Source organism: Sebastes umbrosus, chromosome 19 (genome assembly GCF_015220745.1).
Source record: "Sebastes umbrosus isolate fSebUmb1 chromosome 19, fSebUmb1.pri, whole genome shotgun sequence".
NCBI classification, from domain to species: Eukaryota; Metazoa; Chordata; class Actinopteri; order Perciformes; family Sebastidae; genus Sebastes; species Sebastes umbrosus.
The window spans coordinates 22,760,680-22,787,541 of record NC_051287.1 but is presented as its reverse complement, the minus strand read 5'-3'; the positions used below and the strand labels follow the sequence as shown (position 1 = coordinate 22,787,541).

Sequence of the window (26,862 nt, the reverse complement as noted above, 5' to 3'; positions counted from 1 at the left end):
GTTCGTATTGGACAGATGTTGGAATCAGCTTGTTGTAAGGTCAATGAGTTAGAGCAAATACTGACCTCTAATGGGCTGAAGTGGTAAAAGTTTACTGCAATGGAACATTAATTCATTTTCAGCCACACTGATAAAAATAAGATATGGCATAGAGCTGGGCAATATTGTGATATAAAATGTTGGATATCTTAATATGGCACAAGTGTTTTCCTGGTTTTAAAGGCTGCATTACAGTAAAGTGATATGATTTTCTGAACTTACCAGACTGTTCTAGCCGTTCTACTATTTGCCTTTACCCACTTAGACATTATATCCACATTATAGGGCTGCACAATTAATCAGAATTTTATCGAAATTGTAATATGGCCTATTGAAATTTTCAAATCGCAGAAGGCACAATATTTGTTAAAGGTGAAATGTGTGTCAAAATACCATTTTAAATTACATATTGTCGTGCTGCAGAGATGTCCTGGCCTACACATCATATTCTACAGACTTAAGAAAACATCTTTGTTTGGTACAGATACCTGCAAAAATCCCAACCTTATTATTTAATATGTTTTTCAATGAAAATGAGAATAATGATGTAAAAATTATCATTTCCTTTAAAGGGACTATTTGTAACTTTCAGAGATGCTTCTTAACAGCGACACCTGTGGCCGTGAAATCCACGAAAGTCAGCGTCGGGCTCGCGCTTGCTCGCTCTCAATATACCTGAACGAGCATCACTCAAAACAGTGAGGCGACACAAGTCAGCTAAAACCACAATATCACTCTATATTTCAGCTGCTTGGCAGTAATGTTAGCTGACCAGACGAAGGTCTCTCCATGAACATGATTTAGATCTGATCCTAGTGTTGGCTTTTCCTGCCTAAGTGCAGGCTGAGGCAGCGGGGCTCTCCAGCGTGTCTCCCTGCTCTCAACGCCCGCAGCCGGAGAGAGCAGAGGAGACACCGGCACCCGGTCGGTAATGAGAAGACAACGTAAATCTCTGTACAAATAGTTACAAATAGTCCCTTTAATATTGAAAATCATATCGAAAATCGTCAAATTAATTGCAATCAGATAGTTTTTCAAAACCGTTCAGCCCTACACATTACTGATGATTAACAAAAATCTCATTTTGTAAATATTTAGTGAAAGCATCAATAGTCAACCCTGAAATATCGTCACAATTTGGTCAAAAATATTGTGATATTTGATTTTCTCCACACTGCTCAGCCCTTGGACAGAGTATAATGACATTTCTACATACGTACAGAATCTGAAGGTGGTTGTTGGTGTCGTCATGTAGCAGGGGGCTTGTGAATACTGCCATGATGGAAAAAAAAAACATTGTTTTGTGTGTGTTGTTTAGTGTTTCCTTCTGAAAGAAATTCTGAGAGCTAGAATTTATAAAAGATACCATGAACTTTAATAAACAGTTTTTACGAGCATGAACTGACAGGTGCTGTACTGTTGTAATGAAATGTATTGCAGTGATGTAGACCTAAGCAGATAAGTGTTTCCTGAGCCAGATGAGGACATGGACACACATCTGATGTGAGAAGCCAAACTTGCTTTTTATCTCGGCACACCCATCTTTGACACGACAGCTCAAGGGACAAAACACAAGCAGACATGAGGAACAGGAAACCTGTGTGTTTGCTTTATATGTGACTTGTCATGGTTGTTTCATTTAATAATAATAATGAATACAGTGCCAACCGTAATGATAGTCATTATCCACTTCAGTCTGTACTTCCATCACTTGCTCTGATACAAAAATGGCCTCAATAGGTGTGACCAAATAAGAATCTGCCACAGGAGAAGCAGACCCTTCATAACAGCACATGGATAAAACGTAGCAAGCCAGTGGAAAAGATCCTGAATCCTGTATATCATATTATTTAAAAAAAATATATTCTTAATAAGATTTTATTTGGAGCCTCCATTTGACTTAGAAAACCTTGCATGTGAGCCTCTCCAAACCTTATTTTGTATTTATTTGTTTTAGAGATGTAAGCGCTTTAAAGATATTTTCTGTTGAATAAATAAGAACTAGCTGTTATTGGGCATATGCGGTTGTTGTGTTAATTGGTCTTTAAAACACATGAGACTTTTCAAATATGCAGATTTTAAATGTGTTCTTTTTTTATAATAAATCTCACAAGACTCTCAGCTTTATAGTTTCTGTCTGAACCATACTCCTTTCTGTTTTTGCTCCTACAATAATCTTGCACATGTTGAATTTTGCACATCTACATTTGCACATTTACTACCTCAATTATTTTTTCTATTTAAAATCAAAACATTGTAACTTGCACACTTTGCTAATGTATATATTATATTTATATTATAAATATTATATTTGATTTACTGTTCCCGTGCATTGCCAGGTTAACCTGCTGCTGTAACACAACATCTATCTATCTATCTATCTATACTGGAAAAACAAAGTTTGGAAACTTGTGTTTGGTGGATTATTTCTCTGTTGTTACAATGCTAATTGGCATTGTATTTTACATCGTTGGAAAGCCTGTTTATTTACCTTCGCAATGATGTCCAACTTGTAAGGATTATGCATTTTTGGGATGAGCAGCACAGCTGATTATGTGGGGAGCGCCCAAGAAACATTTGCCAAAATGCTCTGCCAATGGTAAACAGTGTATTCTCATAAGGCTGCCAGGAAACCTGCAATGACTGCCCTTCACCGTCAGGCCTGTTTGCCTGGTGTCGACAACACAGACAATGGAACCTGAACATGTGGGGGAATGTCATGTTCAGTGATGAGTCCAGGTTCTGTCTGCCAAAGTTGGATGGCAGGGTCAAAGTATGGAGACGACGCGGAGAACGCTATGCTGATTGTTGCACCGATCAAGTAACAGCTTTTGGTCAGGGCAGTGTCATGGTGTGGGTCGGCATCTCCCTCACTGGCAAAACAAGGCTTGTCATCATTGAAGGCCATCTCAATGATGCGAGATATCGGGATGAGTTCTGCAGCCAGTGGCGATCCCATATCTCCACAATTTGGCACCTAACTTCATCCTCCAAGATGACAACGCTCGCCCCCACAGAGCCAGGGTTATCACAGACTACCTCCACAATGTGGGAGTAGAGAGAATGGAACGGCCTGCCAAGAGTCCACACCTCAACCCAATTCAACATGTGGGATCAGCTTGGGCGTGCTGTACGTGTTAGAGTGACCAACACAAACACGCTGGCTGACCTGCAACGAATCCTGGTTGAGGAATGGAACGCCATCCCACAGCAACGTGTGACCAGGTTGGTGACCAGCATGAGGAGGAGGTGCCAGGCTGTTGTGGCTGCGTATGGATCTTCCACCGCTACTGAGGCTGTAAAATAGCCAATATGTGTTGTTTGTTCCTTGTTACTGATAGAGAGTTCAATCATCGCATCCACCAAACAACTCAAAACAAGAGTCAATTCCAACAGGAGAATACACTGTTTACCATTGACGGAGCATTTTGGCAAATTTTTCTTGGGCCTTCCCCACATAATCAGCTGTGCTGCTCATCCCACAAATGCATGATCCTTACAAGTTGGACATCATTGCGAAGGTAAATAAACAGGCTTTCCAACGATGTAAAATACAATGCCAATTAGCATTATAACAACAGAGAAATAATCGACCAAACACAAGTTTCCGAATTTTTTTTTACCAGTTTATCTATTGTCAAGTAATTATGAGGTCCCTCGACCCATACCTGCGATCTCTCCTCCTGCTCGGACCTGCTGGAACGGGCGTCTGCAGGGCCGAGGGGAAGATAACGGGCGGCGTAGAGACAGATGGGAGAACAACAGAGGACGCACCCGAGGGCAAGTTCGGCCTTGGCCTTACCCTCGGCAAGCCGCTAGAGGGAGGCCGTTCCAACGTCAGTAAACCACAAATATGGACCCTTGTGACACAGAGTATGTAACCACTAATTGATTTAACAATGATAAAGGTTAGCAAGAAAGTGTTAAGATTTGTTTTTGATTAAGTAAGGAAATATACATGAAAATCAAGTAAGTTGTGCTGAAAATCAAGTAGGTGGTGATCAACAGATGTGTGTGTGTGTGTGCTGTAACCAAGAATCAGATTTTGGCAATGTGAAATAAGGGAACTAATCATTCTAAGGAAAAGGCCTTGTGTAGGTTAAAACAAACGACGCAAAGAGGGAATTGATATTTGGGGAAACATGATTAAAACAGGGGGTAGATAGTTTTATATGTAACAAATGATTTTTTATGGTGTTTTACAAATCTACAGAATTAACAAGTGATTCTTATTGTGTGTGGTAACCTGTAGGCAGTTGAACTCGGGATCGGTGGCCTTGTGACTCAGGGGAAGTGAAACTTACTGAGCTAAGACACCCACACGATGTCTGTTGGCCAGAAGGAGAGGAGCACAGATTCACTTGTCATGATTTCTCAGCTTGAGCTGCCAACACAGGTTGGAAGCCAGCTTCGAGGTGGACAGTGATTTTAGACAGAATTGCTTCTTCCTTAGGAGTTTCTAAACCGGCGGTAAAAGAGGAACACTGTGATAGCCATGCAGCAAACCCCCTCTCTCCCTCTGCCTCAAACGGATGACTGAATTGAACAGGTTATATTATTAGTCTTTTTTACCATGATCATTTTAACTGGGTTATGAGTTTCTATTTTGTACCAATCTAACATTGAACTAATCATTATTGAATTACCATTTTGAGCTGTATGCTTATGCTCTGCCTAATCTTACAATAAAAATACGATTTGGATTTAATGCACAAAATGTGGACATTTTAATTATTACTTTTTAAGACTTGTGGTCCTCAAGGTAATGCGTGCATCACATCATCAAGAAGAGTTTTTCTGTAACAGGTTTTCCAAGCCAATGATTTTTAACCAATCGTAGAGGTTTTGTAAACCCTAAATCTTATCCTAGCACCTTTCCAAGTGCACAGACCGGGGAGGACAGCTGCCTTTAACGAGCGTGGCTGGTGACAAAGCCTGGCTGCTGGGTTATTCAACCAGGTTTCCACCCAGTTGAAGCGGGGTTGACGTCCGGAGGAAGGCAGTGAGTAGCTAGGCGAATCTCCTCACTACCAGTTTAAACAGTTTTTGACTTAGTTATTACCTAGGTGAACCCAGTGCAGCCAAGAACCGGACCCTTTAGACGGAGAACTGGTTCAAGTATATACCTCCTGTGATAGGGGTGAGGGGTAACTTGAGGGATCTAGCACTATCTATCTATCTATCTATCTATCTATCTATCTAAGATAATGCTGAAATAAAATACTTTTATTAGTTACTAGATTTTAAATAAAAAAAAGATAAGCTTAAGTACAATGTATTGTTAAAAATTAAACCAACGGTTCACAACCTTACAAAAAAGCAGTTTGTATTTAGGGCTCTTGTCACATTTCAGATGTTACTAAAACTATGATTTTCTCTCCTGGGCGAACAAAAGTTCCAACCCTTTCTATTAATACTCTTGATGGTGTCTTCATTCAATTTGTTGACAATTACAAATACTTGGGAATTTGGATGGCCAAAAGTCTAAATTTGAAATGCCATATTGACCATTTTACGAAGAAATTAAAATTCACACTGGGTTTTCTGTTCAGGCTAAAGTCCTGTTTTCCATGGCATCAAGAAAATGCTTAGTTGCTGGTCTTTTCTTGACTCAGGTTGATTTTGTTGATACTATTTACAGGTTTGCCTCACCATCCCCCTTGTCCAAACTTGACCCCCTGTATCACTCAGCCCTGAGGTCACTAATTTTGGCTTCAGGACCCGTCATTGAACGTTGTACAGCATGATAGGATGGTCATCCCTCACTCTGTGGAGGTTACAACATTGGCACATTTTAGTCTATAAGATCATCTCTGGCAAATTTCCTACTTACTTAAGCTGGAAGTTTGTGCAAAACAGTTGCAGTATAATCTTAGGTCACATAAATGGCTTCAGTTTAAAGTTTCTTCAATCAGTATAGAAGCTGTCAAAACAAGATCCACTACGGTCCTTGGTCCTGAAACAATCTGCAAGTTTAAACTTGAGACCCTTATCTCTTTAAATGATTAACATCACTGCTAGCTGAAGTTGCTTCAATTAAATAATACTTGACCAACATGCTGCCCTGTTAATGCACTGTATGATGTATTTTGTGGTACCTATTGTTGCTGTCGTGATTCAATGTTGTTGTCTCGTTATGTGTTGGATGCTGCTATTTGACCCTGTCTTGGTTAGACTTAATCTCAATGTGACTTCCTAGTTAAATAAAGGTTATATATGTCTTTGAGTTTGTTTCCCTTCTAAACTTCACATGGTTTCATTTAAAGAGGTAAAATTATCCAATATTTCACAAAAAAAAAGTCCAACAAAATGAATATGAATTTGCCACAGCCAACATTGACCCTGTTATCTGGCAGGTGATATTTGCTCATTTCATTCCCTGGCTGTGGTCCAGTTTACGTCCTGTCAGCTACTGCGTCAACAAACATTGTAAGAGGAATTATAAAAGGGGCTTATTGATGTTAATGTTGTCAAGTATGAAAAGGTCTAGCTAGGTCAGGGGTCAGCAACCTTTACTATCAAAAGAGACATTTTAGGCAAAAACAAAACAAAAAAAATCTGTCTCGAGCCGCAAAACATTTGAGCATTGTAATGAAGGTAACACAGTTTATAGTCTAAGTATATAGTATATAAGTCTAATGCAGTGAGGGCCAAAGTGCAAATGTACGATTGAGTATTAGGGCCACATTGAGGGAAAAAACATCTGAGATTTCCAGAATAAAGTCGAAATATTACGAGAATAAAGTCATAATATTACGAGAATAAAGTCATAACTTTACGAGAATAAAGTCATAACTTTACGAGAATAAAGTCATAATATTAGGAGAAAAAAAGTCGTAATATTATGAGAATAAAGTCATATTATTACGAGAAATAAGTCGTAATATTATGAGAATAAAGTCAAAATATTACGAGAAAAAAACTCGTAATATTATGAGGATAAAGTCATAATATTACGAGAAATAATTCAGTTGTTACGAGTAAAAAGAAATAACACGTAAAATTACTACTTTATAATAATGACTTTATTCTCAAAATCTCAGATTTATTTTTTTTCCTCAACGTGTCCCTAATACTCCGTTGTACCGTCGTACCATAGACCTACAACAATGATAAATAAAAATGAAAATCCAAACAAAAAACAGTTATTCATTTCCATTTTTATAAATCCCCAGGGAGCCACTGGAGAGGAGCTGAAGAGCCGCACGTGGCTCTGGAGCAGCAGGTTGCTTAGAGACCCCTGAACTAGGGTGTCCCACGAGGACAGTGACAGTACTACAGATGATGACGTAACGTGAGCTGGACCAGTCTGCAGCAGCGTGAAACCCACAGAACCGAAACCTCCATTCACAGAACCGAAAACTCCATTCTCCTCCACTACTCCTCACCGACACACCCACAGCAACTACCGCTCCGGATAACCTTTATTTATCACATAAAGTAAGTACAACCCACCGTCTTGTTTTTATATTTCAATTGAAGGTTTTATCAGTGAATCACCGCCTTGCTTTCCACTACTAGTACGTAGTAACGTAGCAACAGGTTGGTTCAACTGGAGGCAACATACACATGTATAGTTAGCTGATGTGATGTAGCTAGTTAGTAGCTGGATAGCTAGCTAACATGCAACTAGTGTCTGTGTTTAACTATTTTGAGCATTGTGCCAGGTGGCCAATATCAAGCAAAATGCATAACCAGTGTTATATATTGCTTTAAAATGCTTAAATGCTACCGGTAGTCAGTTTAAAGAACGTTTTACAACCACAGAAACTCAGGTGTGTCAGGTGGCAAATGTGTAGAAAAATGGATTACCACATTTACCAGTGTTATATATTGCTTAAAAATTCAAATTCTGTCTTCCTTTTAAATTCTACTGGTAGTCAATTTTAATAACTCTTTACAACCTAAAAAAAACTCAGCTACATCACTTAATAGTTAGTCCCACTTGATAGAAGAAGATAGTTCTGGTATTTAAGCTGGAAATAAAAGATGGTGGCCAATATCAAGCAAAATGGATTATCAGTTATCAGCACGGGTTGAGGAGGATGATGACATCTTCACATGGACAAATATGTCATCCCATTAAAAATGTGGGTGTGTTGTGTAGCCTGCAAAGACTGCAGATAGGCAAGGAGGAAATGCAAGACACATTTTAATCTGTTAATCACATAGTTAAAGTACATATGTTATATTACTTATACATAGCAAAATATCATATGAAAGAGTTCTGCTTTGATTTTGTAATTATACAATAACTTGCACAACTTGGTTGCCACTCCAGCCAGCTTGTCAGGATGTATGATAAAGAAACTGGGGTTGGATGGTTTGAAATGAATAAACCATATCAAAATATTGTAATGGTGGATTTCTACTCTAAATGCACTCATAAATCATTAGCAATAACAAAAACGTATAATTTTTTCTCTGAATGTGAGAAACCACCTAATAGTAAAATAATAATAGTCTTGAAGAGACCTTTTTTTCCCCCGACGAAATCATTAATTTTTCATGAATGGTTAACTCCTGTCAATGAATAAAGTGATGCTTTAAAACACATTATATATATATATATATATATATATTATCTCCAGAAAACAGCATGTTCAAAGTATCCTGAGTTGTAGCCTACATTCTGTGTACATAATCAATAGGGTGAATTATAAAGTTATTATTATTATTATTATTATTATTATTATTATTATTATTATATATAAAATCAAAGCAGAAATCTTTCATATGATATTTTGACATGTATAAGTAATATAACATATGTACTTTAACTATATGATTAATAGATTAAAATTACCTGAAAGCGACCCGACCCCGGAGGAGCGGTTGAAGATGAGATGAGATGAGATTAAAATGTGTCTTGCATTTCCTCCTTGCCTATCTGAAGTCTTGCAGGCTACACAACACACCCATAATTTTAATGGGATAACATATTTGTCCATATCACTGCATGTAATTCAGGATGTGAGGAAACCACCTGTGAAGATGTCATAATCCTCCTCAAACCATGCTGATATCTTTTATTTCCAGCTTAAATACCAGAACTATCTTATTCTATCAAGTAGGACTGAGTTTTTTTGGTTGTAAAAAGTTCTTAAAACTGACTACCGGTAGCATTTAAGCATTTATAAGCAATACATAACACTGGTAATCCATTTTGCTTGATATTGGCCCCCTGACACAATGTTATACTTCACTGTAAAGCACTTTTATCGCACTGGTAGATCTTTCTAAGAGAGCTCCGAACCTCAGCCCCAGCACTATAGGCTGCAACTAATGATTATTTGCTTCACTGATTAAACTGTTATCCATCTAATCATTTAGTTTCTAAAATGTCAGAAAATAGTGAAAAATGCCCATGACAAGTTCCCAGAGCCCAAGTTGATGTTGTCAAATTGCTTGTTTTGGCACTTCAACAGTTTTCACTAAAGTATAAGAATTAAATGTTCACATTTCAGAAAATGAAACCAGCAAATGTTTTCCCAGAGCTGTGCTGTTATTTGTAAACCAGGCTTTGCCACGTGTTGTTAGTATACTACACTCTGGGAACATTTTTTATGGGATGACATATGTGGCCATAACTCCTCCCAGTTACATGCATAACTGAAGAGTTTGATTCACGACGTGGGGAAACCATCTGTGAAGATGTCATCATCCTCCTCAAACCATGCTGATATCTTTTATTTCCATTTTGAATACAATAACTATCTTTTTCTATCAAGTGGGACTAACTATTAAGTGATGTAGCTGAGTTTTTTTTAGGTTGTAAAGAGTTATTCAAATTGACTACCAGTAGCATTTAAAAAGGAAGACAGAATTTGAATTTCTAAGCAATATATAACACTGGTAAATGTGGTAATCCATTTTTCTACATATTTGCCACCTGACACAATGTGCTACCTCACTGTAAAGCACTTTTATTGCACTGGTAGATCACTCTAAGAGAGCACCTAACTTCAGCCCCAGCACTATAGGCTGCAGCTAATGATGATTTGCTTCAATGTCGTCCAGTCATCTAATCATTTAGTCTCTGAAATGTCAGAAAATAGTTCCCAGAGCCCAAGTTGATGTTGTTAAATTGCTTGTTTTGTCCATTCAACAGTTGGTTTTAAAGTATAAGCAGCACATGTTCACATTTCAGAAGATGAAACCAGCAAATGTTTGGAATTATAAATTACTTAATTGTTAAATAGATTATAAAAATTGCTGATTATTTAACTTTCCATGGTTCAACCAATCGATTAATTATCAGCTGCCTCAGGCCCTGTCCCGCAGCTGTGCTGTTATTTTTAAACCATACAGGGCCACGTGTTCTTATAGAAGTTAGTACACGCAGGTTATATATTGACACTTCCTCCCCAGCTGGTATAATTGCCTCCCTCTGTCTCTCTGCTGCCACTCCACAGCTTCTTTACCTGTCTGACTGAAGGGCCTTCATCATGTCTAAAGGTACCGTGGTTCTGGCCTACAGCGGCGGACTGGACACATCCTGTATTCTTGTCTGGCTGAAGGAACAGGGCTACGATGTAATCGCCTTCTTGGTAAGGTTTAGGGACCAGTGTGTGTGAAACAGGTGTCATCTGTGTTTCCAACCAGCTGCTTTTGCATGTCATGTATCTCTGAAGTTTTACAATTTACTGTTTTCAGGCAGCTGATGCAACTTGCCATATGGACATGTGAGAGCTTTCCATTGGCTGTCCCAATCAGAGCTATATAGTACCAGTTAACTCCAAACCACACAGGATGTGGCTTCATAATACCAGTTCAAATCTCAGTGGATTTACTTTTTGCCATGGGGCAGTTTAGAACTGCGAAGCAGGCAGATTCTCTTGTTGTCCAACTTTTCATTCAGTGGTTTTGTGGTTCGGTGTGGGGGGGATGGGTGATAGTCTGTAGTTCACTGCTGGGTCACGTGAGGTGCAGCCCTCCAACTCTTTTTAGCTCACCGGGGGAGTAGAAGAAGAATAGCAGGCACTGATCCAACACATAATTGATTGTCTTTGATGAAACTATGCACTTCCTTCAACTTGTCAGAGAAGATTGCATCAACAAATAGTCAGGCAGAAATTGATAATTACAGTAATAACTTCTTGTTGCTTTCAATGGAATGTGTTTTGTGGTATTGATGAGTTTTTTAATTTGTGATGTCAATCTGTTTGTAAAATTAAATTAAATAATGCACCTGCCTGTAATGCAAGTGTAATTCACACATCATGGAAAACAGTTGACAAAGTGCCGCTGGAATGTCATAATGACAGGTTTTGTTATATGTATTGAATTGTAGCTTTGGACGTGACTCATCCTTAATCTACTGTTATCGAAAAAGCACTGAAATTAAAAGGATAAAGTACTGAAACTAGGGCTGTCAAAGTTTTAACACAAAATCGTTTTAACGCCACTAATTTCTTTAACACATTAACGCAATTGATAATTCAAAGCTTGTAGTGGGCTCAGTTTTAAAGCTAGAGTGAAGATACTGGTATCATATGAAACTAGAAAACATAAGGAATCCATTGGTCATGTCTTACTAGCTTGTCGCGACGGAGGCTAAATAACGCTACAAACTTGCGCTAAATTTTTGCAAGGAAAAATTGTCATGGCCATTTTCAAAGGGGTCCCTTGACCTCTGACCTCCAGATATGTGAATGAAAATGGTTTCTATGGGTACCCACGAGTCTCCCCTTTACAGACATGCCCACTTTATGATAATCACATGCAGATTTGTGCAAGTCATAGTCAAGTCAGCACACTGACACACTGACAGCTGTTGTTGCCTGTTGGGCTTGAGTTTGCCATGTTATGATTTCAGCATATTTAATATGCTAAATGCAGTACCTGTGAGGGTTTCTGGACAATATTTGTCAATGTTTTGTGTTGTTAATTGATTTCCAATACTAAATATATACATACATTTGTATAAAGCAAGCACATTTGCCCACTCCCATGTTGATAAGAGTATTAAATACTTGACAAATCTCCCTTTAAGGTACATTTTGTGATAAAAGTTGTGCGATTAATTTGCGTTTAATCGTGATTAACTACAATATATACAATCATGTTATAAATCACAATTACATATTTAAATCAGCACTCACTGAAACTATCAAAAGTATATTTAAGTGTTTGTGCTGCAGATTTGTCAGTTTTGTTTACTAGATCAGTATCATGTCTCTGCAGGAAAATATTCCCTTGTTTAGTGTTCAGCTCAGGAGATCAGGCTGCCTCTTCAAGCCCCTAAGTGGTGTTCATGCTTGGTTTCCGCTGTGAGGTGGTTCCTACATCTCCTCTACAGACGTGATCTGAATTACAAGATCATGGATTGGCAGAATTAACACTTGCACAGTCATGAGCCCGCATGTTTATATATAGAGCGCTTGCATGTTTTTTGCCCTAAACTGAAGTAACTGCATGGTTTATGGTTTTTATGTGTGTTATATTTGCGTCACTTTGATGTGTAATTAAATGTGTGTTTTTCTAGGCCAACATTGGGCAAGAGGAAGATTTTGAAGCTGCCCGGAAAAAGGCAGAAAGTCTCGGCGCAAAGAAGGTAAGAGACAGAATGAAATATGATTTTGTTTAAAGGCCCTTTCACACCAAGCCGACAGTTGGCTGTCTGAAAGTTTGGGACTGCCAGTGAGCGTCTGTCAGCCTAGTTTCGGCCTAGTTTTCGCGGTGTGTTTTCGTGGTGTGTCCCTAACGTAGTCTGCCTGTGTTGGCGTTTTTTCGGGTGATTCAGCATGTTGAATCGTCAGCGGAGCTCATCAGTCAGAGAAATCACTCTGATTGGCTGTTCAGCTTAAACAAATCGGTGCACAAGAAGAGAAACAGAAAAGCAAGCCAACAAGTAAAGTCAAGAGGGCACACACAGAAGACTCGTCTCGTTTTTATCTTCATCTCATCTGATCATTCCAATACACAGATATTTTCACAGCGACATGGCCATCTGGAATGAAGTGGTGAGTGAGAGTGGTGTGAAAATGGTCGACCAATGACGCTTTGTTTCATGTACACATCGTAACAACGGCTTGTACATCAGCAGTCCTCGGTCTTCTGGTTTCCCTTTTTGGATGACGAATACAGACTACTGCCGCCTGCTGGTGTGGAGAGTTATTTCCTCTCATGCAGGCGCAGAACCTACATGGTAACTGGCCCTCAGCTGTAGTCTTTGCTGTTCAAATGTAACTTGTTGGCCAAGACGATTACAAAGTGAGGCGACACAAGAGTCGGCCCTCAACGCCGCTAGTTCATTGATGTCGGCTTGGTGTGTCTGGGCCTTTAAGGGCATCATCAGTCATTTAGCATCTTCCTACCCAAAAGGTCCCTTGACCTTTCAATTTGAAAGGTCCAAATCGGGGATGTTGTAGTTCATGGTTGGCGCCTTAACACCTAGGGTGCCCCATACTTGTACTTTTTAGAATATTTAACATTCATTGGCTGGTGGGAAACACTGATTCGAAGAAGCTGAAGATCAATCTTTTTGCTGCAAGATGTCAAATTCTATTTATCCTGTCAGATGTCAGAGCTTCCCCCAAGCACCAGGTTACACCAATAAAGAAGTGTTTTTAAAATGTCCTCTATGGCCATAACATGCAACGATAATGACCAAAAGCAAGTTTCCAGCCTCTTCACGTACAATGTGTACTTGCATGCTGTAATGAATGGAAATCAGTAGCTGCTTTATACTGATTCTTGAGAAGGTTTTCTGAGTTCACATCACATTCTTACAGTATGAGACAACGCTCTTTTGTGGCAAACAATCATCAGTTATTTCTTTTCCTAGAAGGGAAAGATCATTAAATATTTCTCACATAAAAATGACTCAGAGATGAATAGAATCAAAGACTTAACACAAAGAAATGGTCTGTGTCTGTTCTATTGCGTAGGTTTTCATTGAAGACCTGCGTTCAGAGTTTGTGGAGGACTTCATCTGGCCCGCAGTTCAGGCAAATGCCGTTTATGAGGACCGATACCTGCTGGGCACTGCGGTAGCACGGCCCTGCATCGGCCGCCGTCAGGTGGAGATTGCACGCAGGGAGGGTGCCCAGTTTGTCTCCCATGGTGCCACGGGAAAGGTAAACCAGACACAGGACAAGAGACTATACTCAGAGGAAGGAGAATGTTCAAGAATCTGCTAATATGACCCAAATGAAATTGATTTAAAGAATATTTACATTTTCTTGCCTTTATTCTAGAGCTGGGACAGAAAAGTTTAGTGAAAGACCAGTTTCTAATACTGGAAATAAATCCTCAACATTATGGTTACATGCTATGTGTCTGATCCACAAGGATGACCCAGCCAAACAAAAACTAACTAGGTCACTGTCCATAGTCTGGACATGAGGACATGTATTTGCAGGGTTGAACATTAACTTTATTTAACCAAACTCAAACTGCAACAGTAAATCAGAAACCTTCCCTACTCGGAGACATTTCTGCCCTCTTTCATTCAGTAACTATAATGTTCTTCTCTTTAATCATCTGTTCATTAGAAAGAATAGAAGAAAATAGATGCTGCAAATCTGAGACAGATGTTATCATCTATCAACTGCACTTTACCTCACACTGCACTGAACCATCAGCTAAATGAAATGAGTCACTGCAGTTCAAAGGAAAATGCAAATGGATTTTTTGCGCTTTGGAGGCCTGCCAAACGGTTTCCTGATTAGTACGAGTGAGCAGTGAGTGAAAAATGTTGAATATTTGCCTGGATTTTCATTCAAAAGCTGACGACTTTATCTGTAATCCTTTCACATTGTCATTTCCGGATTTTTTTGGGATAGATACGTTGTTCCAAAGATCTGTAGTCCCTCATAAAATGTTGGCTGTGTCCATGTGGTACTAGGATAATTTGGCATGTTTTACCTCTTAATTAGCTGTAAAACAGCACAGCATTCTCTATTTCAACTTTTCTCAAAAAATGACACCTGGATGATGAATAAATTATTCCAAAGTGTCGTAAAACTGGAAAATAATTGAATTAACAAGTGTTGAGTCAGTTGACACATTGTGTGGTCCAGAGGAATATAAATGTGTTCTTGAAGATGCAAATATAGTTCAGGGAACTCTTATGTATATAGAGCAGTGATATAAGTTGTAGTTTTTCTTATTATAAAATGATAAATATAATGATAGAAATATAATGATTATGATAACATAATAATTTAAACTGTTGTTAATTTGTTAAAGGCTTCACTACATCTCATCTCTTTTGGTCAGAATAACTTCATCCAACATAAAGTGCTGTGTAAGCTGCAGCTGTGCTATTTGGATAAATGTTAAGTCTGTGTGCTATCAAGGTTCTGGTAGTTTAAGTAAAATTATATAAGTAGTTTAATCATTTTTTTAAATTTCCTAAATATAGTTTATCATTCATATACCTTTACAGATTTTTTTCTTGTAATATTTCCACCAATTTTATTAAATTGAGTCATCGATTGAAATGCCGTGTCCATATTTGGCCTGTAGATGGAGACAGATACCACGTCATAAAGTTACAATACAGACCTCAAATATTACCTTCATCAGCTGTGTCTGAACATTTTTCAGCAGTGTTTGTTTGTTTTTATATGTGTGATTAAGACAATGCAGCTTGCTCCCCTTTATATTTCTGTTTTTTATTTTGAAGCTGATAAATGAACAAAGAGTCAGAGCGCTGTACAGGAAAATATAGGAATATTAAGCAGTATGTAATCCCGGCATGTGTCACATGTCAATCCAGACATTGGAAACATCACCATTCAACCACCACTGTGCACTAGAACTGAATTTATAGGCAATATTAGTCGAGTCAAATAGATTTGAGCAATTTTTTTCTGTTGTTCTCTGTCTTCTATGATATTAAATTGAAGCTCTTTGCGATTTAAACTGTTGATAGCATAAAATTTGCTTTTTGAATTATGTCAACTTGGGCTTTGGGAAATAGCAGCAAGGGGCATTTTCCACTACTTTCTGACTCTTTACAGACCAACAGTATAATCAATAATGTTGCAGCCCTACTGTACACACGTTCAGTTACTGTTAATCTAAATACAGACGAACATTGACACACATTGACTCACATGTGGTACATAAAGCTGAGCCATTGTGTTTGTGTTTTTGCAGGGCAATGACCAGATACGTTTTGAGCTCACATGCTACGCCCTCTACCCCGAAGTTGAGGTAACATTGTTGTTTTACTGTATTACTGTATTATGGCTTGTACTGTTTGACACAGCATCTGTTGAAATGATGGTGCTTCAGCCAGGCCGACGCTCTCACTCTGTTTCAGATCATTGCACCGTGGAGGATCCCCGAGTTCTACAACCGCTTCAAGGGAAGAAAAGACCTGATGGAGTATGCACAGGTAACTCCATCAGTCTGTTTAATTCAAAATCACAAAATGCCTAGTGCAGTTTGCTGGCGTCTAGGGCTGCCAACTAAAGATTACTTTCATTATTGATAAATCTATGAATTATTTGTAATGATTGATTCACCATTTGGCCTATAAAATGTCCAAACAGCACAAAGTAATGACCTAAAATTAATTATTTGTTTAACAAACAGTCAAAAGGTACTGTATTTGTCACAGGGGAATATTTATGTTTATAAAAGTGATTTTAAAAATGTTTCTTTTGTCTGAAGCATTTAGCAGATTTCTTAGCAGCATATTAACAGAAAAGAAAAGCAATGATCACATCATAACAGAAATATTCACCGAGGGCTTTGTATTGTGTAAAACTATCAAATTACTGTATAGATTTTTTCCTTCTCACTGAATACTCCTGTACTCATGTTTCATCTATATATTGCTTTCATTTTATGGTAAAGCTCTCCCAATCTTTATTTCCTTTTTTCTTTTTTGAATCCGTTTATATCTGGAAATCAATAAAGCGTTATCTTATCCATATGTGTTGACAAAAGCTCAACAGTTTTCGGATGAAAAATTAAATCCCTTCATCGTGTGTATTGAATTTAGATGCCTATAATATTTATTATTACATCCCTACTCTACCTGTAATTTAATTTCACACTCATGATTATATTTAGAGTTAACTTAACCTTTCTCAGATTTAGACCACACACACATTCATTGGCGGTTTCTTCATATGGTCCCATTAGATTGTGGTTTAGACCAGTTTTTCCCCACTAGAGGGTGGTCATGATGTTTTAGTGAACACCACTCTCTAGCTGGGCTCTGGAAGACTTCACATAATCTTAAAACACTGAGTTGTTGACTTTTCCTCTGAACATACCAAAAATATCTTTCTTCGTTGATCGTGTGGAGAAACAGATTTTGGTTACACAGCATGCCGAAAACCAACTGCTGGAAATAGTTTGCTTGGTTCCTTGTATTCTGTACTTTACCGACAGACAAGCATAGCTGTGATTTAAAGTCTCTTACTTTGAGGTGCAGTTAGCTTACAAGCAAACAGTATGTAACATAACAACAGCTTTCTCTGTCAAACTGTAGAAACATGGCATCCCTGTGCCCGTCACTCCTCAGTCACCCTGGAGCATGGACGCCAACCTCATGCATATAAGGTGGGTAGGACTGGTGTGATACACCTTCTTTAGTTCCTGTTATACAGTATGTACTGCATATATTATAAATATTTTATTTTTTTCAATCAGAATTATAATAGACTGTAATTTTATAAACCATGTTTCTTTACAGTTATGAGTCGGGCGTCCTGGAGAATCCCAAGGTAAGACCGGTTCCTAATGGCATGTCTACAGATTCCTGAACAAAATTGGTCCTATTAGTTATTCCTTTGTCCTCCTTTTGGCCCCTTCACCCTTTAGAGTGTGATGTGCTAATATACTACTTAAAGGAACAGTGTGTAGGATTTCGGGGGATCTATTAGCAGAAATTGAATAAAATATGCATAACTATGTTTTCATTAGTGTATAATTACCTGATCTCCCCATGTGGAGTTTGCATGTTCTCCCCGTGTTAGCGTGGGTTTTCTCCAGGTTCTCCGGTTTCCTCCCACAGTCCAAAGACATGCAGGTTAGGTTAATTGTTGACTCTAAATTGCCCGTAGGTGTGAATTTGAGTGTAAATGGTTGTCTGTCTCTATGTGTCAGCCCTGTGGTAGTCTGGCGACCTGTCCATGGTGTGCCCCACCTTCGCCCAATGTCAGCTGGTATCGGCTCCAGCCCAACACGACCCCGAATGGGGTTACAGATAATGGATGGATGGATGGATGGATGGATAATTACCTGAAACTAAGAATCGTTGTGTTTTCGTTAGCTTAGAATGAGCCCTTCATATCTACATAGGGAGCAGGTCCTCTTCACGGAGTCCACCGTGTTGCTCCACCATGTTTCTACAGTAGCCCAGAACGGACAAACCAAACATTGGCTCTAGAGATAGACTTTCACATTTTTACGTTACCTGAAGGCCACGTAGTTCTCCGACATGCTTGTGAAACTGCGGTAACGTGAGCCGCAGAGTTCAAAATCGTGGTACCGTAAAGTAATGGTAAGGATGGCCTCCGAGCAAGGAGAACGGCGTTACCACAGTTTTACACTTGGCGGCTCACGTTACCTCAGTTTTTGAAAGGGAGGAGTGAGCGGAGGGGTACTCAGTTGGTTGCAATCTGCAACCAGACCACTAGATGCCACGAAATTCTATATACTGTACCTTTAATTACACATTTATGGTAACTGAATAAATTTCGTTGCATATACAGTCAACACCGTTATGAATCAGCACTTGTTAAATACCAAGAAAGTCACTCGTCTTAAATAACATATTCTTTTTTTGCACAAATGTATGTTCAGTGTCAATACTGACTTTAATCAAAACAGTATGATTGTAATCTTAATCACTGACACCATTTTTCAAGAACCTGTAAAAACTGAACTGGAGACATTTGTTCCATTTGTACAGGTGAAAAGAAAATGTACACCTAAACAGTTTTAGATAAAATGAGATTCTGTATAAACATCTGGACAGTCGAAATCATCTTCAGATCAGCACCATTCATCATGATGTAATCTAGTGCTAAAACGAAAAATCTGAACAATCAGAGGCAAAATTACCCAGATCGTTTGTCATCGCACACAGAAATAGATTTTAAAATTGGTACAGGTTACTATTGAGAACAGTAAGTAATCTCCTTTGTCCTCTCTCACACACATAATGTTTGCTGTCATTTCCACAGACAGACAAAATATTATATATATTTTTTTTACCGTTAAAAGCATCATCCACTTGGAGTGATTGTAAAAATAACACGGCAGTAATGTTACTGTCCCTTCTGCTGACCCATGCCAGCCCCACCAGAAACAAACACGACTCACTCTCCCACATTGCCATGGGTGAGACAGAGTTTGATCTCTGCTGGGGTCGGGGGTCAAAGCAGTACATACAGGTTGCCCCCGGTGACCCCCAAAGCTCCCATCCCTTGGTCGCTGTGTCTGTGTCTCTGTCTTACCTCACCCCGGGTCCTCGCCGGGCCCTGGGAAGAGCCCGGGACACACAGACACTGACTTGTCGTCAGCAACGCTTCGACTAATTCCCGATTTCATGGGAGCCGGGGAGGGGGAAGGGTTAGGGCGTTGCGCCCAGCTGGGGCCTCCTGAGTTCCAGCCCCAACTCCTCGGGACCTCATTGTTCCACTGGTTGCGCCGCCGCGGGCTGCGACGTGGGAGGGGAGCCATTTCATCGTGACACCGTGACACCAAAATGTCACCAGTAACAGTAAAGTACAAAGGCAGCGCGCCAGACAGATGAGTCCCCAATGGACGGGGTGTCACAAGGAGGCGAGGGGTCCCAGCGCTGCTGGAGTGGAGATGCAGGGGCAGGGCCACTGTAACTCACAGACCTCTATCTCCCTCACTCTCACTCTCTTTCTCTGTCCCTTTCCCACCCCTCCGCTGCCTCTTTAGTGGTCGGCCTGTGGAGAAATGTTTGAAAAGAATGAGGTGAACCGGCTCAATAGCATAGCGATGTATGATGACAGTATTGTGTAACCGATTCATTCAGGGGTTTTGTTTTGGACCATTTACTCCAATATTGAATCGATTAATGGCATTAAATACAATGAAATATTTATGGTGCAGGGGTCCAGAGTGGTAAAAGGATTTGAATACATTACCCAGGGCACCAAATGATATTTTGAACTTTGAACAAGCTGTGATTATTGAGCAATTTTCAGTAGCCACAACCTCTGGCCTCTCTGGCAATTGGACTTTTTTACAAGTATGTTTGTTAATTAAGGTCAGAGTAAACATCACAACAACATCACAATATCTACATATAATTCTTAGGTTAAATGTTCATTTAAAGCAGGAAGTTAATGCAAATACAAATTAAAAAACAAGATAGTGACTTTCCCACCCAAATGCTCAAACCAACATGACAGATTCTGATCGACCTATAGAGGGTCATCTGAAAGAGGTCATCTTGTTCTAAGTATCTCCTCTCTGTATCAGCCTCTCTCTCTCCTCCAGTTACAGCCCTAAAGGCTCAGGGCAGACCTCGACTATTCAAACCCCACAACGCCCCCCACATGTGATACAAAGGTCCCTCTCTGCTCAACACCGTCAGATTAGGAAATGTCCAAATGGTCGCTCATATGTTCTCCTGTAGATAAGAGTCGGCAGAGTTCAGGTTACTCTATGATTAACACTGTATCCTTCCTGATAACCCCAAACCACCTTGCCTGTAGCACAATGGCCTGGTGACTTTTTTATTTACTCACCTCCATCTGGCAGCATTAACCTGTGTGAAGACATGCGCCCGGGGCAACTTCAGCTATCTGTTATCATGTTTATACAGTCACATTTAATACTATTAGCATGTACCCGTTGACTGCATTGAACTAGAGGTTGTCGTTAAGTTGAGCAAATCATGCTCCCACATTAGATTCTGTTTGTTTTTTGACCATTGTAGGCAACGTTACTAAACAGTTAACAGACCTGCTTTATGGCAATATTGGATTTACAGGATTTTGAGTTGTGATCGCGTATTTAATTCACAGGATTAGCCATAAACATTTCCATCTTTATTATTTAAAGGTCTTACTGATAACATTTTTATGAAGACGAATATTTAAAAATAATACATCCGCAGAGCCTTTAGAAAGGTGCCGAATAAAAGTATGGCTTTTCCTGAAAAAAATATTATGATTGTGAATTAATCATTTTCAAAATTTTGGCGGGTCCAAAATTAACGTTTTGTTTATCTCTGTGGAATATATCTGATGTTCGGTTCCCACTTCTAACAAAGCTTGTGAGCCAATAGTAAAACGTGCCTGGCAACGACTTGTTGTGAAATGAATGTAATGCAACAGGGGAGGAAGAATGCGAAATCTAGTGGCTGAATGTTATCAATGTTATCAATAGCACTTTTAATCTATAAATGTTGCTCAATTGGAATTCCAGAAAATATTTCATATTAGGATATACCGGCATTGCAATGTAAAATGTTATACTGTATGCTGCCATAGAATATGCTACCAGTGGTGGAATGTAACTAAGTACATTTACTCAAGTACTGTACTTAAGTACAAATTTGAGGTACTTTTTATTCCACTACATTTGTCTGACAGCTTTAGTTACTTCACAGATTACAATCTATCATCCCCTTCCTGTCCAGTGAAAACCATGTATTTCCAGATGTGTTGATGTTGAATGTTTGTGATAAATTGAAGGATGTATAGTGTTCCTTTATGTGTTGAGAAAAATCTCCAACTTCTTTAAGATAAATATACTCTTTATTAAGACTCTTGGAACTGGAAAACGCATCGTCGCGAAACTGACAACAGGCTGTTTTCCTGAGCTCATGAAAAGTGAACTTTTTAGAGGTACGTGGTTCTCACAGGACAGCGTGACAGATAAATATGGTGATCTTACAGAATATGATGCATTGCTGTAGATTAAACTACCCAACCGTATATAAAGGAGTTAAAATTAGTACAACCATAAACATCTACAGCAGTAAAATGCAACATACACATTAATACAGCAGTAATAATAATCCAGAAACATTATATATAATAGTAAAACACTGACAGGGAACATTTTACTGCTCAATCAATACTTTTACATTAAGTACATGATGCTGATAATACTTACATACTTTTACTTAAGTAAGGGTTTGAATGCAGGGCTTTTAATTGTAGTGGAGAATGAAATGATCTGAATACTTCTTCCACCACTGCACCCACTCGTAGTTGGTATTAATTGTTCATATTTTTATGGCTGTCTAGTACGGCTGCCCCCCTCTTTGTCGACTAAGATTTCTTTAGTCGATTAGTCATTTTTCATGCTGAATGACTTATTTCCAAGAAAGGTATGAGCATATCTCTGGTAAACACAAGATTTAAAGTGGTGCTTCTGTGTGATTCTTTGTGGAGAAACTCAGTTTTACAGATCTGACGATTAAATCAACTCCTCGATTAGTCGACAACACCGTGTGAGTGTTAGTCGACTAAGAATTTCTTTGGTTGAGGACAGCTTACTGTCTAGTATGCTACATTTCTAATGCTGCGATAGTCATCAGATTTGATCAGCAATATGCCAATTGTTATATAGCTCACTACTTCCTCTCTGTGTCTCTGTCCCTCCACACATGAGCAGTCAGGGCCCAGCAGCCTAAGGCAGCCTGACACTCGTCCTGAGTCATTAAAACATCACCTCAGTCTTAATTATAGCCTGTGTCAGCGAGCTTCCTCGGGCTCACTGCGCTCTTTGATCCGGGGGGAGCTGATGGGTCGCTGCTCGTGTTGACCAGGAGTAAAGGAGCGTGACGCCGAGCCTCTGCTCACCTAGAGGAAATGAAAACTTGTTTTCTGCTGGTCGCATGGCTGGCTGGAGAGATGGATGGACAGGAGACTGCCTGTAGGGGAAGGAAGCGGGCTTGTAGGTGTATGTATGCATGTGAATGTGTGCTTTGAAGCAAAGAGGTCAGCGTTTGTCATGTGCCTTCGCTGCCCTCAGGTCTAATTGGTCTGACCTGTAATACTTAGCGAGTGCTCCCTGTGTCCATCTCGCCGTCACTATAGCTTTGCCTCCACGTAGAAGTACCTGTTGTCCTCATTAAATTCAGCTGAGGCCCTAACATTAACCAAAACATCCTGGGTGTTAAGAATATAAATATCGCTTCGGCACATCATGTGTATATTGTTTTATTCTTGTCTCAATTTGCCCTGTTTGCATTTTAAAGAGAAGGACAGACTTGAAACGTGGTGATTTAAGCGTCATTTCCAACCCATTGCTCCAAAGATGTTTTTACCATCCTCTTCTCTTCTGTCTCCCTCTCAACTCTCCCTCTCCTCTCCTCCCCCTCTCCCTCCTGCCACCTCTGCCTCTTTTGGCTCTGTTGGCTTCGATTGAAAACCAATGAGGCAACTAATATGTGGAAAGATAGAAATTTACTTGCTTTAAGTTCATGCGTCAGCCTTCTCTTTTGCTGTATGGGCCACGTTTAGCACAACAATATGGCAGAAGCAAAGACTGCCAAAGGAGCTGCTCTGTGCTACATGATGGTGCGCTTCATGCCCCATTTCCCACCAATACCCCCTGCTCCCGCCTTCTCTGTCTCTACCTTTTCCACTCTTTCAGGGCCACGGCTTTGGGACAGGTCCACCTGCAGGGGGTTTGAATTGAAATGCATTGATCTCTCGCTCACTGGAAACAAGCCTATTCCCCTTACTTGTCCTCGTTTCTTTGTATCCAACAGACCAATAGCAAGTTTGAGCTCTCTTGGTTGGAGCATTCATGAGTTTTCAAGCATTCCTCAAGCAGAGGAATGAATTTGTTTGGATTTTAAAAGTGTGTTTTTAATTAATCCAGTGGAAATTGTTCTTATATATATAAAAATATGTATTTATTAGGACTGTCAATTGATTGAAATATTGAATCCCGATTAATTGCGCATTGTTTATCTGTTCAAATGTACCTTAAAGGGAAATTTTTCAAGTATTTAATACTCTTATCAACATGGGATTTGGTAAATATGCTGCTTTATGTAAATGCATGTATATTTATCACAAGAAATCAGTTTACAACACAAAACAATGACAAATATTGTCCAGAAACCCTCACAGGTATACTTAAGCATAAAAAAATATGCTCAAATCATAACATGGCAAACTCAAACCCAACAGGCAACAACAGCTGTCAGTGTGTCAGTGTGCTGACTTGACTATGACTTGCCCCAAACTGCATGTGATTATCATAAAGTGGACATGTCTGTAAAGGGGAGACTCGTGGGTACCGATAGAACCCATTTACATTCATATATCTTGAGGTCAGAGGTCAAGGGACCCCTTTGAAAATGGCCTTGACAGTTTTTCCTCCCCAAAATTTAGTTTGGAACATTATTTTGCCTCCTTCGTGACAAGCTGTTATGGTTGGTACCAATGGATTCATTAGGTTTTTCTAGTTTCTTATGATACCAGTATCTTTACTCCAGCTTTAAAACCGAGCCTGCTACAACTTCCGAAAGATAGATTACGTTAAAGAAATTAGTGGCATTAAAACGAATTAGCGTTAACGCGTTATTATTGCGTTAACTTTGACAGTCCTAATTTATCCAAAGCTAAAATGAAAAGGTATATTTCAATCTGTTTTGGCAGAAAAACTAAATCTGGAGCTGCTTGTTTAGTTAATGCAGAACATGTCAAAAATCATTAAAGTAATATTTAAACACAGTTTCATGTTTTCACAGTGGCCCATATGCGTTATTAGGGGCGGGAATCACCAGAGGCCCCACGATACGATATTATCACGATACTTAAGTCACGAAACCATCTTATTGCGATTTTATTTCTGCTTTATCTAATGACATACAGTTTTCACTCTGTTCATCTCAGAGTTTTCATTCACGTCTTGAGGTCAGAGGTCAAGTTACCCCTTTGAAAATGGCCATACCAGTTTTTCCTTGCCAAAATTTAGTGTAAATTTGGAGTGTTATTTTGCTCTCTTTCCAACAAACACGACATGGTTGGTACCAATTGATTCCGTAGGTTTTCCAGTTTCATATGATGCCAGTATCTTCGCTCTAGAATAGCTGCTGTCGGATTGTTAAGAGGTTAATAGTTTATATAATAAAAGATTGATACTTGACGTCCGTGTATCAATACAATATTGCCACACAAAATATTGCTTTTTACCCCCACCCCTAAGCGCTATACTGTGTTTTATTTGAAAACTGAAAAAGACAGAATATAACACCACAGGAAGCATATACTTTCACATTCTCCACTATTTAAAATTCAATCCATCTTTCCCCCCTCAAAGAGTATGCATCAAAAGGCTTTTTAGGGTAGTCATTTCGCCCCTCTCCTGTTCGCTCTCATTTGGCATCTTTCAGGGCACTGAGGCAGAAAATACAGGAGAGGAAGACGGGCGCCTTCCCAGTCAATTTTGGTGTTTAGTTAAAAGGAAGGAAAGTGATTGCGCTGCTCGTTTTCTCTTCGCTGACAGGCGACGAGCGGATGCCGATTAGTTATTGTATGATGATTTAGTGTCTGGTAAAGCTTTCCATTTAAATGCACCCAGTAGTTATTTTGCATAGTCCCCCTGCAATTTGCCTCAGCTCAGGAGACATTGGCCATCGTCTTGTCCTAATGCTGTGTAATTGTTAGAGGGCCACATCGCTGGGCAGACACGTCAGACCGCCACGCTCTTTTAGGTCCCAACCATGACTTACTGAAATCGTTCCCGGCTCCCACCATCTGGAAAAATGACAAACATCCGTCACCCAGGACAACTTTAGTGGATTTAGGGTGTGGACTTTGTTGTGTGATGCCCATTTAGCGAAATTCTTCATTTGAAAATAAAATAGAAGGGAAACGTCACTCAGAAAATCAAAACTGGAAAACTGGAAGATTAGAAGAAGTGAAGACAGGTAGAGAAGAAGATTTTTACAGACAGGCAGAATATTATTGAGGACATAGTATTGCTCAGTTCTGTCATAGTATCAGGTGTGTGTTGACTTGTCAAGTATTCACTGTTCTTGGGGATGTGAGTCATTTCTTTCTTTTGCCCTTTCCCACTCTCCTCCTCGCTGCATCCTGCTTTTTCCCGCCTTCCCCCCGTGGTGAAGGGCCACGCAGGGAAAATGAAACCAAATAGAGGAGAAAAATGGAACATTGATTTTTTTTTTCTCTTCACTCAACTCTTGATGGCGTTTTCAGGTTTCTCCTTTTTCACGCATCATCCTCTCTTTTCTTCTCCCGCCATGTCTCGAGTTGTTCGTTATCACCTCACACAATAGTCTCCCCATCCGCAGTACTGTCATTTGATGAGGTCGCAGAAGGTCCTGTGTGTGAAATAGAGAAAGTGAGTGTGTGTGTTTTTGTGTGTTTTTCAGACCCACGCTCCGGCTGACCTGTACCTGATGACCAAGAACCCAGAAGATTCTCCCAACGCCCCAGACGTACTGGAGATAGAGTTCAGAAATGGTTTGTGGCACTTGTTGATTTCTCTCTCAGTTCACAGCTTTTCTTTTTTTTCCTTTTACCTTTACAGACCTAATGCCAAAAAGAACAAGTATACATTATGAAAGCTCAGAACTGACATTATTATTTTGATTTAATGGGAATTCAATTCAGTTTTATTCTCCCTTATATGTGAACATGATATACAACAAAATTAAATGAATAAAAAAAATTCAAATAAAATTCAAATATATGCCTAATATAGAGCGCTGCAGGAATGAGTCCTAAAACCTGTAAATGAGTTAGCATTTTAGCTCTTCCTGTTCCCTCATCTCAAGGTTTTTAGTTAGATGCATAAAATAAGGTCTGTGGTCAACACAAGCTTAAGAGATTTTAACGTTTTGTTCTATGATAAAAGAAAATACGTCGGTAAATACTC

At 39.3% G+C, this 26,862-nt stretch overlaps 1 protein-coding gene across 2 annotated transcripts in view; it reads left to right on the top strand.

Annotated features, from left to right (window-relative positions):
* Positions 1-4,389: 4,389 nt before the first annotated feature.
* ass1 (argininosuccinate synthase 1) overlaps positions 4,390-26,862 on the top strand; it is a 42,144-nt gene continuing 19,671 nt past the window's right edge. Inside the window, exons 1-10 of one of the 2 annotated variants that reach the window (XM_037753149.1) lie at positions 4,390-4,588; positions 7,215-7,479; positions 10,455-10,589; positions 12,527-12,595; positions 13,932-14,120; positions 16,150-16,206; positions 16,316-16,390; positions 17,498-17,568; positions 17,702-17,732; positions 26,357-26,447. In XM_037753149.1, coding sequence (XP_037609077.1) covers positions 10,488-10,589; positions 12,527-12,595; positions 13,932-14,120; positions 16,150-16,206; positions 16,316-16,390; positions 17,498-17,568; positions 17,702-17,732; positions 26,357-26,447 — 685 coding nt within the window. In that variant the 5' untranslated portion in view covers positions 4,390-4,588; positions 7,215-7,479; positions 10,455-10,487. Of the gene's footprint in view, positions 4,589-4,928; positions 5,042-7,214; positions 7,480-10,454; positions 10,590-12,526; positions 12,596-13,931; positions 14,121-16,149; positions 16,207-16,315; positions 16,391-17,497; positions 17,569-17,701; positions 17,733-26,356; positions 26,448-26,862 lie in introns of those variants that run through there. The other variant, XM_037753151.1, reaches the window with a different exon arrangement.